Source organism: Mytilus edulis, chromosome 9 (genome assembly GCF_963676685.1).
Source record: "Mytilus edulis chromosome 9, xbMytEdul2.2, whole genome shotgun sequence".
NCBI lineage: Eukaryota > Metazoa > Mollusca > Bivalvia > Mytilida > Mytilidae > Mytilus > Mytilus edulis.
The window spans coordinates 85,827,185-85,843,133 of record NC_092352.1 but is presented as its reverse complement, the minus strand read 5'-3'; the positions used below and the strand labels follow the sequence as shown (position 1 = coordinate 85,843,133).

Below are 15,949 nucleotides of genomic sequence, written 5' to 3'. Positions count from 1 at the left end.
AAAAATGTTGTTAAATATTGATTGTTTAATTTATGTGCATTTTATCATATTCTGTCCAGACTACAAACTACAGCTTAGGCTAAACAACTCATTTGAAAATGAAGTTTATTGCAGGTGGCATTTTCAGCCCAGTCATAGCTTTTAGGCTTATTCAAATGTCAAAATGTCATCATTTAAGAGAGGAAGTAATCTTTTCTGGATTTTAGCAATTTAACTTCTGGTCCGTTTTTGGTTTTCATTCTTTATGCTTTCGAGGCATAGACTACATAAAAATTACAAAACAAAGTTCATAACCTGTAACATTTTGAAATTTAGCCAAAACTAGTAGTTTTTTTAAAGGTGTTTTACGTTTCCCCTTGCAATCCGCTTTGACTCTATACCTATTAATAACTGGCAAAGCACAATCTGAAAGGTAAACGCTCTGCTAGCAAATAACAAAGAGAAAGGTAAACGCTATACTAACAATAACATTCTGAAGGGAGTTCGGAAATGCAGCGAATCTCTTTTTGTTCTTGTAGGTTTAGAGAATTCCGATAATAGTGCAAACATTGAGCAAACTACATACGATGGAAAAGAAATTGACATAAGGGATGACAGAAAAAGCAAATTGGACAGAAAAGACAAAATCAACGACAGAAAAAAACGTAATATAAAGAAATTAAGTGTATATGAATAAATAAATATAGCCTTTTTCATATTTTACTGATTTTTAACTTATGTTTGAATGACTACAGAATTTCTTTTTTTTTACGAAAATCTACAAGATCTTTTTTTGATAAATCCACCGAACTTGATGACTTCATATTCAGGGTTAATCCCCAATATTTTTGAATTATTCGTCAGATATAGATTTACATTATCTAGATTTTTAGTTATAGCATCAATTCTTTCTCGATTGTAATTAGCTACAGGTTCGAAAATAATATAGTTGCACGGAACATATAACTGAAAGATGTTTGTTGCTCTAGATCTGTTTGACAATAACAACAGCTGTTATTCATTTTCCGAAACGATCATGTTGGTACGAACAGCTCTTAAAAGATTAAAAAAAAAAAAAGCTATTTTGAGTCTTTAAATAATGTCCAGTCTTGTCTTCTGGTGTACATTCAGTAATGATTAAACAATTGATTAAGATTTGTTCAGATGTTCAGATTGTTAAAAGTAAAAACACAAAAATACTGAACTCCGAGGAAAATTCAAAAAGGAAAATCAAAAATCAAAAGGCAAAATCAAAAGTCCAAACACATCAAACGAATGGATAACAACTGTCATATTCCTGACCTGGCACAGGCATTTTCTAATGTAGAAAATGGTGGATTGAACCTGGTTTTATAGCTAGCTAAACCTCTCACTTGTATGACAGTCGCATCAAATTCCATTACATTGTCAACGATGCATGAACAAAACAAACATACTCAAAGAGTAAAAATGTCAAAAATAGGGGTACAACAGTCAATATTGTGTAATCATCTTAATATCACTACATAAACAACAAATGTAACAAAGTAGCACAAAAAGGCATACATCAAATTTAACATTCTCATTTTGCTTTTAACATTAAGTAGATGTTATTAACATGTACACATAATATTTGTTTTACACCTATTTTGCCATTATGTGAATGGGTTGTAATAACGTCTGTTTTGCTTTGTTAAAATATCTTATATGGTGACAATTATACCAGTTATTTCATCTTTACAATGTTTTTACAATAAAACTAAAATTTTCATATCAATAATGTGGTCATTTCTATAAATTTCCTGTTTACAAAACTATGAATTTTTCGAAAAATTAAGGGTTTTCTTATCCCAGGCATAGATTACCTTAGCCGTATTTGGCACAACGTTTTGGAATTTTGGATCCTCAATGCTCTTCAACTTTGTATTTGTTTGGTTTATAACTATTTTGATATGAGCGTCACTGATGAGTCTTATGTAGACGAAACGCTCGTCTGGCGTACTAAATTATAATCCTGGTACCTTTGATATATCTGCTCTGAAACCTCTGACGCATAAATTGGTAATTTGATGGAAATATTGCAATATAAAGTTTTTGGTGATCATCTTAAATATCATAATAGATAAAGATAACTGTAGACAGCAAAATTGTTCAGGAAAGTTAGATCTTCAAATAAGGCAACATGACAAAAATTGTCAATTGACCCAATAAAGAGTAATCGCACTTTAAAGACAATTTTCACAATTTTTCGTTAATGTTTTTAAGATTTTTACAAAAATTGTCTCCTCTGAAACTACTGGGCCAAATTGAACTAAACTAGGTCTTAATCACCTTTAAAATATATCTTGTTTAAAAAATGTATACGATAACCCCGTTCATCAACAAATATGGCCACCATGACTAATAATAGAGCATGGGAGTAAAATGCTGTTTTTGGCTCGTAGCTCTTAAACCAATTCATTTACAGAAGACAGTTTTGTTCAATAAACTGAATGTGACTTTTTTCTTTTGTAATACTAGTTATTTCAAGCATTTCTGTTAAGTTTTGTCAAAATCATTTCAAAAGTTTGAGAAAAATCTAGTATAATGAAAGACGACATTTACAGCGATTCGAGCAAATTTCTTCGACAAATCCAAACCAAGCACAATCAAGATAGAATAGAGTGTGGACCAATAGTAATGATCAAATATCTATCTTATCTGCCTACAAACAGTTGAATATGATACACAAGATGATTTTTGGAAGATAAATACCATTAATGGACCTCTGTGTTTTCTTTATAAGGTCTCTTTTGGTCAATTTATACCTCTCATTTCCTCAAAATTTCAAATTTTCAGGCCAAAAAATAAAAATAATGGGGTACCTTTCACTCAGTTATGGAAGAAATGTTATGAGAAATGAGTAATTGAAGCATTTTAGCAGAATGAACAATCCATATTAAAGTTTACTGTCTCCAAGGAGGTTTCAATAAGTCCTTAAGTAAAAATTAAATTTACGCCGCGTTCCAAAGAGGGACATAAAAGGCTTCTATTTTAGTAAATAATTTTTCGTTATGGCAATAAAAATAATTTCATCTACTTATAACTATATATTTATTTAAGTATTTCCTAGGAAAATGTTCTATCATAGCAGAATATAAGAAATAAGGAGAAAAAGCCCCCCCCCCCTTTTAGTATGGCTTGTTCTGTCAACTAAATATTCATGGTAGAGTCCTATTTCAAGACAATTTTATTATAAAATGTGTTTTGGAGACTTAATTCACTCAGAATATTTCATTTTTTGAATTATTTCACTTAAATAGCAAGAAATTTTAACACATGAGATTACTCACAAGGTCAAAGGTGCATGTACAGCTTCCCATATAATATAGGTGTAATACCACCATTGATTTTTCCCTATTTAGTCTTTGTTAAATTTGCACTTTTCAAAAAAATGTGCAGAATTTATCTTTGTTTCAAATAAAGAAATACTTGGCATGAGTAAAGTTTTATCCTGTCCAGTTCTATAGAAAAAAAATCACATAACATTTCTTTGCATATAAGAAAAAAAACCAATTGGAAGTTAACCAATCAAATTTCTTCCCTTATTTCATCTGTGTACAAGGTTTAGTCACCATGTAACCTCAAGATTACCAAATTTTCTATAGAAATCCCAAATAAAAAATAATGGTGTTTTGAAATACCCAAGACATATGTTTATGACACAGAAATGGTGTTACTGCAATAAAATGTAGCAACTGTCAAATTCAAGGGAATATTTTTTTCGACCTACTTTCGTATACAACCGGATGTGACGTACCATGATTTGGTGGTATTACACCTACAGCAAATCTGACGACAGGTAAACATATCTATCAGTTAAGATCTATTTTCCCCGAATATTTCAGACGCATCAGACAACCTGTTGCTGGGTTGCTGTCCCAGTATTGGTAACTTTAAGGAAATTTTGCAGGTTTGGGTTATTATCTTGAATATAAAAAAAAGAGATAAACTGTAAACCGCAAAAATGTTCAGCAATGTAAGATCTACAAATAAGTCAAACATGATCAAAATAGTTTTTGCCCTTCATAGTAAATTTTCAACATTTTTTTGTAAATTATTGTATTCTTTTACAAAAATCTTCTCCTCTAAAACTACGTATACTGAGACAAATTTAACCAAACTTGTCCGCAATCATCATCAAGGTGTTTATTTTAATAAAATAAAGTGTCAGGTGACCCAGCCAACTAACTAGTATGACTGGCTTGGCAAAAACTAGAATATAGTGGTAGAAAGCAAGTTTTTCTATTATTTTTTTAACTGTTATAAATAGAGAAAAGCAGATCTAGAAAGGATCAAATATGTTCATAATAATGAGCTCTACCAATTGCCCATATATTTCGAAACTGTTAGACAAATTCTTATAGGAGATATGGGCCATAGGTTTACAAATATTTTTGTTTAATTTTTGCCTCGATTATAATGAAAACTTTGATGTTTTGAGACAAGCATGTTTTCTGTTATACCTCATATGATTTAACTCATAATGGATATAAATAAACACTCTAAATTACAAAAAATCGTCAGAAAAGAACGATAAGAGAAACAAACTAAACAGACTAAAAGTCAGTAATGCAAGATCAACAAAATAGAGTTTTTTGTCATGAAGTCTATTCTCGTCTACAATGTTGGAGAGTGTGCTTAATATGTGATATGCCCAAAGACTAAGGTGAGTAACACAGGCTCTTTGGAACCTCTAATTATTTTTACAGACTACTTAGCTATGTCTATATTTATTGTATCTGTCTCTATAATTATTTTTTCTCAGATTCAATAACAACGTCCATTTTAACTACACATTACGATAAGCAGCCAACAACCAATCCATCCATTTTGACTACTGAAGACTTTCATCATTATTCAACAAAGGAATATGTTAAAAAGGAAACAAAAGAAATAAAAGGTAGTGGCATGTTTCGTACAATCAATAGCTAGTTTTCTATCAAATTAATGAGAGAAAAAACACGGGGTATTTAAAACAAGAATAGTCCGGAGACAGCATCGTGGTCAAAAAACAAACAATAGTACAAGTCTATGGGATACCATGCACCAATTGTAGTATTTTCTTTTTATGTCTATTGATTATTGAAATCTTGGTAAAATTTAAATTAAAACAAACAAAAAAAAAACTTTTAAGGAAAATTCAAAAATTAATTAATTGAAAAGTCAAACAATCAGACGAATTGGATATTGCTGTAATGGTATTGTTCAGCAGTGTAAGATCTACAAATAAGTCAAACATGATCAAAATAGTTATTGCCTTTCATTGTAATTTTTTTTGTAAATTATTGTAATCTTTTACAAAAATGTTCTCCTCTGAAACTACGTATACTGATACAAACTTAATAAAACTTGTCCGCAATCACCATTATTGTGTTTATGTGGCCAAATAACAAACAATAGTACATGTTTATAGGATACCATACACCAGTTGTAATGTTATCTTTAATTGTCTATTGAATATTGAAATCGTGGTCAAAATTGAAATAACAAACAAAAAATTCCAAGGACAATTCAAAACTTTAAAAACATTATTTAATTGAAAAGTCAAACAATCAGACGAATGGGACATAACTCTAATCTTCCAAATTTTGCATGAAATTTTTAAGTTTTTCTTACATTGACAGATGTACTTATATTCCAGTTGATCTGACAACTTCAAGATAAAAATACTTTAACGACCCAACCCTACTATGTAGTTATTTCACATTTCCCATTTCGTTGTTCATCGAACCATTAAATGGTGTTTATAATGATAAATGTGCTGAAAAGTCCACATCAAGATGAACATGTGTTTCATACTAGAACTGGCTTTTTTATTTTGTAGTTAGTATGAACATGATTATTGTCGTATCTGTGCTGGTTTCCATATCCATAGCTGCTTCAGTTGCTATCACAGTTCTTTGTTACCAAAGACACCGATCGAAGCATTCGCGAACCCGCCCAGTTCGCCCAGATCAAATTATAACAGAAAGGGTTGATTCGTCGGACTATACCGAGATAAACTACAATGAAATGACTGATATGTATTTACCCGAGACAAATGAGAACTACTATGAAAATAATACAACTCCTCGTGTGCCACAAGCCATTACTAATATAATTGAAAAGACAGGAGACACATTAACTGAATACGAATCATTATCAAACAGTCGAACCTCAGTTGAACATGTCTATGAATTAGAATCTACTCAAAATAATCAATATCAGTTATAAACAACCCAACGTAATTTTAGTGAACATACTTATGAATCTACTAACCTGCATTACCTGCAACGACGGAATCGGATTTACATCAATATTAAATAGTTATTTCATGAGGGCGCGATGTGTAAGTGTAAGATCATCTCGATGGCCGGAGGCCAGAGGGGGTTCTTACACTGACGCACCAAGTCCGAATGGGATTACTATGTTACATACCAGCTGTTCTAGATCAGATAAAAACCCGTTTACACTTCATAAATCTAGTTTAGATCGCTACAAAATCCTTAAAAAAATACTTTATATATCATTATATAGTATATATCTATATATATATTTTGTGAGCCCCAGACACACTGCTTGAATATGTTAAATTAACAGTGAGTTTGTATCCAGTCGTCCTGGTGTAGAGTTTTGAATTGTGGTAAGATATGCTACAGGTCTTGAGTTCGAATCCCAGGAAAAACAATGGATTTTTCTACATAAAGTTTGATAGTTACTCTTTTCCGTTGAAATATTTCAAAGTTTCATTGTGGAGTAGACATTCCCGCTAAAGTGTTACTAATCAAAGGAAAGCAGGTAAAACAAATAAATTCAAACAGGGTGATCTGGTAGGGGTGATCTGGCTCAGATCACCTTCTGGTTGAATAAAGGAGGTGGGATGAAACAATCGCTTACTATCCCTTCTAAATCTGATAACCATACTTATTCGACAACAGTTCTTTACACTGATGTATTATGAGTGACAAGGTCTAATATCTGAACGTGTCATACATTATTATATCTAATTCTTGTTATTGAAGCTTTAAATGTTAATGTTTTGCACATGTAAATAGGTTTTCCTGAGTTCGGTGGAATGATGGATCATTCAACTTGTAATAATGATTATAGTTATAATGATGAAGTTTTCATTATATTAAGACTCTTTTCTCCTAAAAGTCAATGCATTTTTTTTCTTTCTGAATATGAACAAACGATTTTCCAAGGAACGAGAGTCTCTACCTCTTTCCAAAGTTTATGTATGAAAATTGATGTTTGTAATCAACCCCTGAATGGTTGTAGTGATTAGTTTAAGGTAGATAACCCAAACATTATTTACAAGTTATTTTCGGGTACTCGGTCAATATCTAAATTATGTTAAGTGCGAATTTCTTTGCAATGCAATTGGTAATTTACCTGTCCAACATATTTCAATTATGAATTTATCTTAATTCTAAAAAAAAAAGACTTATATTGAGGCATTTAAAATAAAAAACTACTTATAAAATAGCATATTTTTTACCAAAAGAAAAATAATTTGACAATTTTATACAATGCGAACATTCTTTTAGTACATTTTCCAAGATAATCTTTTTTTATGAAAAACAACCAATCCTCAACTATAAAAAGTACAAAAATCCAATGGCAGTCAGTTTTTATAAAAATGAAGAAATCCTTGAATTCTTGTTCAACAAAAACAAAAGTTTACGCATATTTATCCTTCAAATATTCACATTTAATACAAAATAACTTATAAAAAGGCATTTTTAATGACTGATTGCAATTGATGTTGCATTATTTCAAATATGAAAAGAAATATTTGCATTTTAGGCAACGCGTACAAAAATTTAGTATCTTTTCCCTAAAATCTTCCATATTTTGTGATAAACAACCGATCTTGATGTACAAAAAGTTCTGAAATCTTATGGCGGTTTATAATTTGTATTGTAATAAGTCAATTATTGCATTCTTATTCCACAAAACAAAAGTTTGACTATTATAATTATGGAGTTATCTCAGTACCAAAAAAGACTTATTTTGAGGAATTTAAAGAAATAAATTACAAATAAAATTATGGTATAATTTTTACCTAGAGAAGAATAATTTTGACAATTTTATAAAATGCGAACATTATTTTAGTAGATTTTCGAAAATAATTTCTTATTTTTATGAAGAACAAACAAATCTTAAACCATTAAAAGTACAAAAATCCAAAGGTAAGCAATGTTTTCAAATAAAATGAGGAAATAATTGCATTTTTGTTCAACAAAAACAAAAGTTAATGAATATGTATCCTTCAAATATTCACATTTGATACAAAATAAAAAAAAATATACAAAAATTTTGTATCTTTTCCCCAAAATCTAGCAGATTTTGTGAATAACAAACAATCCTGATGTACAAAAAGGACTGAAATCTTATGGCGGTCTCTATTTTCTATTGAAATAAGGCAAAAACTGCATTCTTATTCCACAAAAACAAAGGTTTGAGTATTTTAATTCTGAAATTATCAAAATTCTCTAAAAAAAAACCTTATTTTGAGGTCTTTAAAACAATAAATTAAAAATAAAATGGCATAATTTTTTACCAAAGGAAGAATAATTTTGACAATTTAATACAATGCAAACATTATTTTATGTTAATTTTAAGATAATCTTTTATTTTTATGAAAAACAACCAATCCTAAACTATAAAAAGTAAAAAAATCCAATGACGGTCAATAATTCCCATTCAAATAAGGAAAAAATATTTTCTCATTTAACAGAATTTTTTTTTTGCATATTCATCCCTGAATTATTCAAATTTTATTAAAAATAACTTATCTAAAGGCATTTATAATGACTGATTGCAACTGATGTAGCATTATTTCATATATGAAAAGAAATATTTGCATTTAAGCAAGGCATTAAAGATTTTTGTATCTTTTTCCTAAAATCTAGCATATTTTGTGAATAACAACCAATCCTGATGTACAAGAAGGACTAAATTCTATGGCGGTTTATAATTTTTATTGAAATAAGGCAATTACTGCATTCTTATTCCACAAAACCAAAGTTTGAGTATTTTAATTATGAAACTATCTAAATTCTCTAAAAAGACTTATGTTGAGGTCTTTAAAATAATGAATTAAAAATAAAATAGCATATTTTTTACCAAAAGAAGAATAATTTTGACAATTGTATACAATAGTTATCAAAGGTACGAGGATTATAATTTAGTACGCCAGACGCGCGTTTCGTCTGCATAAGACTCATCAGTGACGCTCATATCAAAATAGTTATAAACCAAACAAATACAAAGTTGAATAGCATTGAGGATCCAAAATTCCAAAAACTGGTGCCAAATACGACTAAGGTAATCTATGCCTTGGGTAAGAAAATGCTTGGTTTTTCGAAAAATTCAAAGTTTTGTAAACAGGAAATTTATAAAAATGACCACATAATTGATATTCATGTCAACACCGAAGTGCTGACTACTGAGCAGGTGATACCCTCAGGGACGTAACGTCCACCAGCAGAGGCATCGACCCAGTGGTGTAAATAGTTATCAAAGGTACCAGGATTATAATTTAGTACGCCAGACGCGCGTTTCGTCTACATAAGACTCATCAGTGACGCTCATATCAAAATAGTTATAAACCAAACAAATACAAAGTTGAAGAGCATTGAGGATCCAAAATTCCAAAAAGTTGTGCCAAATACGACTAAGGTAATCTATGCCTGGGGTAAGAAAATGCTTAGTTTTTCAAAAAATTCAAAGTTTTGTAAACAGGAAATTTATAAAAATGACACATAATTGATATTCATGTCAACACCGAAGTGCTGACTACTGGGCAGGTGATACCCTCGGGGACAATGCGAACATTGTTTTAGTATATTTTCTAAGAAAATTTTTTGCCTTAATGAAAAGTATTTAAGCCTGAACTATAAAAAGTACAAAAATCCAATGGTGGTCTAAGATTTCCATTCAAATAAAGAAATTATTGCATTTTTATTCAACAAAAATAAAAGTTTATGCATATTTATCCTTCAAATATTCACATTTGATACAAAATAACTTATCAAAAAGCATTTTAAATTACTGATTGCAATTGATATGGCATTATGTCAAATATGAGAAGCAATATTTGCATTTTAGGCAACGCATACAAACATTTTTTTTAATTTCCCCTTATCTAGCATGTTTTGTGAATAACAACCAATCCTGAAGTACAAAAAGGACTGAAATCTTATGGGGGTTTATATTTTCTATTGAAACAAGGCAATAACTGCTTTCTTATTCCACAAAAACAAAAGTTTGAGTATTTTAATTCTGAAATTATCTAAATTCTCTTAAAAGACTTACATGACTTATCTTGAGGTCTTTAAAATCATAAATCAAAAATAAAATAGCACATTTTTTACCAAAAGAGGAATAGCTTTGACAATTGGATACAATGCGAACATTGTTATAGTACATTTTGTAAGATAATCTTTTGCCTTAATGAAAAAAAAATTAATCCTGAACTATAAAAAGTACAAAAATCTAATGGCGGTCAATGATTTCCACTCAAACGAAGAAATATTTGCATTCTTGTTCAACAAAAGAAAAGTTTATGCATATCTATCATTCAAATATTCACATTTGATACAAAATAACTTATCAACAGGCATTGTAAAAGAGGGACGAAAGATACCAAAGGGACAGTCAAACTCATAAATTCAAAACAAACTGACAACGCCATGGGTAAAAATGAAAAAGACAAACAGAAAAACAATAGTACACACGACACAACATATAAAACTAAAGAATAAACAACACGAACCCCACCAAAAACTAGGGGTGATCTCAGGTGCTCCAGAAGGGTAAGCAGATCCTGCTCCAGCTGCACGCGTCGTGTTGCTTATGTGATTACAAATCCGGTAAATAGTCTAATTCGGTAGGTCATATTCATGAAAGGGAAGGGGATTGAAGTTACGACGTAAGGAACATATCCGATATCATTTGTGAAACGGTTATTCCATAAAGGTCAACCAACTCGTGATGGCGTCCGTAAAATTTACGAAGGGATGATTTCAACTTCACCATTTGGAACTCTTGGTTTAATAGCTTCCTTGTGAGCAGCAAACCTCTATCAAGAAAATCATGATAGGAAATGCAAGCACGGGAATATCGTATCAATTGGGAGATATATACCCCGTATGCAGGTGCTGCTGGAATGTTGCTACTTAGAAATGGAAAGTTCACAATTGGAAAGCTGAAATCATCTCTTTTGTCGTAAAGTTTTGTTTTCAACCGACCCTCATTGTCAATTTCTAGATGTAAGTCAAGATATGAAGCCGACTTAACTGTATCTGTAGTATCCTTTATCTTTAGTTCGATTGGATAGATGCGTTCCACATAGTCACCAAATTTTGAATTGTTTAGTGAAAGAACACCATCTATATAGCGGAAAGTAGAGTTAAAGGATATTGCTAACTTCTTATCTTTGTAAATGACTGATTGCAATTGATATTGCATTATGTCAAAATATGGGAAGAAATATTTGCATTTTAGTCAATGCGTACAAAAACTTTGTATCCTTTTCCTAAAATCTAGCATGTTTTGTAAATAACAACCAATCCTGATGTACAAAAAGGACTGATATCTTATGGGGGTTTATAATTTGTATTAAAATAAGGCAATAACTGCATTCTTATTCCACAAAACAAAGGTTTGATTATCTTAATTCTGAAATTATCTAAAATCTCTAAGAAGATTTATCTTCAGGTCTTTAAAATAATAAATTAAAAATTAGATAGCATATGTTTTACCAAAAGAAAAATAATTTTGACAATTTTATACAATGCGAACATTGTTTTAGTACATTTTCTAAAATAATCTTTTGCCTTAATGAAAAACAACCAATCCTGAACTATAAAAAGTACAAAAATCCAATGGTGGTCTAAAATTTCCATTCAAATAAAGAAATTATTGCATTTTTATTCAACAAAAACAAAAGTTTATGCATATTTATCCTTCAAATATTCACATTTGATACAAAATAACTTATCAAAAAGCATTTTAAATCACTGATTGCAATTGATATGGCATTATGTCAAAATATGAGAAGAAATATTTGCATTTTAGGCAATGCGTACAAAATGTTTGTATCTTTTCCCTAAAATCTAGCATGTTTTGTGAATAACAATCAATCCTAATGTACAAAAAGGACTGAAATCTTATGGGGGTTTATAATTTGTATTGAAATAAGGCAATAACTGCATTCTTATTCCATAAAAAAAAAGATTTGAGTATTTTAATTCTGAAATTTTCTAAAATCTCTAAAAAGACTTATCTTTAAAATAATAAATTAAAATAAAATTAGCATATTTTTTACCTAAAGAAGAATACTTTTGACAATTTTATACAATGCGAACATTGATATAGTACATTTTCTAAGATAATCTTTTGCCTTAATGAAAAATAACCAATCGTGAACTATAAAAAGGACAAAAATCAAATGGCGGTCTAAGATTTCCATTCAAATGAAGAAATAAATGCATTCTTATTCAGCTTAAAAGTTTATGCATATTTATCCTTCAAATATTCACATTTGATACAAAATAACTGATCAAAAAGCATTTTTAATTACTGATTGCAATTGATATTGCATTATGTCAAATATGAGAAGAAAAATTTGCATTTAAGGCAACGCATACACAAATTTTGTTTTGTTTCTTCTTATCTAGCATGTTTTGTGAATAACAACCAATCCTGATGTACAAAAAGGACTGAAATCTTATGGCGGTTTATAATTTCTATTTAAATAAGCAATAACTGCATTCTGATTCCACAAAAACAAAAGTTTAGGTATTTTAATTCTGAAATTATCTAAATTCTCTAAAAATACTTATCTTGAGGGGTTTAAAATAACAAATTGCAAATAAAATGTTATTACTTTTAATCAAAAGAAGAAATTGAGGTAATCTAAAACAATAATTAAAACAACATGGTTAATCATCACAAATAAAGCTCGAAGCATCTTTTCTGTTATACTGTTTTTTTTTTATTTTTTATCATCTAGTGACTCGACATGAAATTGCTAAATAGAGTACTAATTTTAAACGACAACATTTTACCTCTTATAAGCGGAACATTAATATTCTGAGCATATCGTTATTCTGCAACTATGTAATTTATTTAGCTAAAATTTAAATAAAAGAATATGAAATAATACATAAGATAAGTGAAAAGTTATTTATATTTTTTATATGTTATTGCAACTAAGTTGAAAAATAAAGGTGTATTCGTATACGTAGAGGTCCGCGTTCATGGAATGTACACACTGTGGAGTTCGGTTTGCATAAGAATTTTAAATATATACGTATACGTCCGATTCGTGCATAAAATTAATGTACTGACCGATCGCTGACCGTTGGTTACTCTCACATAGCTTGTTTGACTTATCTGACGGATTATATTGGTCACCGATCACTCATCGATCAGTCAAACATCCGTTACCGATCATTCACCGATCAGTCAAGTTCACGTCAAAAAGTAACGCCTAAGGTGTTCCTTGCACGTTCGTATAAAATTATTACAGTTCTCAAAGTTTATTTCTTGATTACTGACCACTAATACAAGTTCTAATTAAATAGCTTTGTCAGCAGAGTGTTGCTAGTTTAGGTAAAAAAAATATGTTTTTTTTATTTACAAAATTCATAGTTCAACAGACTACAGACAAAATTTTTTTTCCTAAAAAAAATCCCGGAAAAAAAGATTTATCGAAATATACGCAACTACACGTGCTCGTCTGTCTAGTAAAAAATATATAGTCATTATATGATGTGCTTTCATCGTCGTTATGGTCAATGAACATGATAACGATTAGAATTATAACTGTCTACGTCATAACTGATTCCGATCTGCTTCTGAAAATTATCAACCCGGCTAAAATATGTGTCTTTCACCAGCGAAAGTGCAATTTATAGTGAAAATAAGACAATGCAATTTAACAAAATCAACGTTTCAAACATTTCGGTGGAAGATTAAGATCAGTTAATACAGGAGGTACATTTTGTAGTTGAAGAAATTACCGGCTGTGGTGAAAATGATAAAACAAATGTTGGAGCTCTTTATAGCTTGCTATTCGGTTTAAGCATAGGCTCCGTGTTGAAGGTCGTACTTTGACCTATAATTGTTTCCTCTTACAAATTATAACTTGAATGGAAAGTTGTCTCAGTGGCTCTCATACCACATCTTCTTATTTCTATTCATTGCAAAAGATACCATTAAAATCTCAGTCAGTTTCAAAAATATTTCATAACAATAGCTATAAAATTATCTACTCATGCATAATATGGCGAGATGGTTTGTTTTATAAAATAATATTGAATAATATTAATCTGTAAATGGTAAGATTTATAATGTAGTATTGAATATGTACAATGATATTAAATCTAGTATATCATATAATTTATGCTACTAAAGGAAAAGACCGCAACTGCTCTAAAACCATACAAAGTCGGAAATATTTGTGATATGACGTATAAATGTAGTGTTTTTTACTTCTTTAATTTGTCTTTGAACCAATATTTTTTTCCACAGAAAAAGCCAATTATGTGATAAAATACCCAGTTTCGGAGACCGCAAGCTTAGTCGACGTAGTGCCTGCGAAATGCGAAATGGCTATGTTTGGTAATTATAAAAAGAAAAGATGTGGTATGAATGTTGAAGAGACATCTCTCCACAACAGACCAAATGACAACTATAGGTCACCGTATGGTCTTCAACAATGAGCACATATTTGCATATACAGATTGTTTATTTTCAACTTATTTTAATGGAAAATTCTGCAACTTGAGTAGCGTCAACGATTTATGAGATACAAGTGGTTGATTCCTGATGAAGTGTTTTAGATTTAATTTTTTCGTCCAATTAGATAGGATTTTCCCTTTTCGGTAATGTCAACGGATTTTACGTAGATGATACAGTTATTGAGTTAAAAGGGAAAAAACACTGAAAATCACACTTTGCCACACTTTTTCAAATTTAGGGTATTTAATATTTTTATTTTTCAACCGAGATGAATGGGGTATGCCCATCTTTTGCATTTTGGTTCTCTTTTCCGTCTCTTTAAACAAATAGAATTAAACGCATTAACCTTGTCATTACTGTGTCCACCTTATTACTGTGTCATCACTCTTTCTTTCAACACTTGCCCACTCGCTGGCATTTGCGTGTATCGTCGGTACAGCGGATATAGGTACTATAACCAAGCGGTCGTGATCGATTTTTCTTCTGACAAGGTACGAAAATCTTTGTATTGTTAACATAATATCAATGTGTACTTCAATCTTAACATAATTGTTGTTTTAAGAAATGATTTGGTCGTAGGCTGGTGATTAGAGAAGTCTCACTATTTCCCCAAAACAAGAACGCTAACTAAAAACATGTTCAAATACTTGTCAAATAAGTTGGCGCTCGTCTCATCCGATATGATTCTATATTCATTGCAACTGTTTTTCTGATAGAAGGTCACTATGTGTGCGTAATAAGTATAGCTGTTTCAATAATTGGCATTGAAATCTTTTAAACATATGTTATTTTTCGATATTTTATTCCGACAAGAAGCGTTGTGTACGGTGTATAGCTGACCAAATAAATCCTTCTGTACGGTGCATAGTTAAATGAATGTACAGTATATAGTTTTTCACGCTTCGGAGTACCTATAGAAGTTATATCTGCTGTACCGATGATACACGGTGGTAATTATAATTCGGAATACTTTGCTTGCTTGGGACAATGGTGTTCGACAAGGAGAAAACTTATCACCTTTTCTATTTTATTTACTTTTGATTGACTAAAATAATTTATTCGTGACTAAACATATTACAGGACTTAACAGAACTATACCAGAAGATCTGGAAAGAGAATTAGAAATATATCTTAAGTGTTTTGTTATATTGTTTGCAGATGACACGGCTTTGTTGACTGAAACAGCACATGACTCAACTCAATACTGTCCATG

The 15,949-nt window shown here is 30.4% G+C and overlaps 1 protein-coding gene across 4 annotated transcripts in view; it reads left to right on the top strand.

The window, feature by feature from the left end:
* LOC139489254 (uncharacterized) overlaps window positions 1–15,949 on the top strand; it is a 51,447-nt gene that overhangs the window by 6,115 nt on the left and 29,383 nt on the right. Inside the window, exons 3-5 of one of the 4 annotated variants that reach the window (XM_071275493.1) lie at window positions 519–644; window positions 4,766–4,900; window positions 5,825–7,382. The exons of the other annotated variants lie outside the window; for them this stretch is intronic. Coding sequence (XP_071131594.1) covers window positions 519–644; window positions 4,766–4,900; window positions 5,825–6,213 — 650 coding nt within the window. The 3' untranslated portion in view covers window positions 6,214–7,382. Of the gene's footprint in view, window positions 1–518; window positions 645–4,765; window positions 4,901–5,824; window positions 7,383–15,949 lie in introns of those variants that run through there. 4 annotated transcript variants of the gene reach the window in all.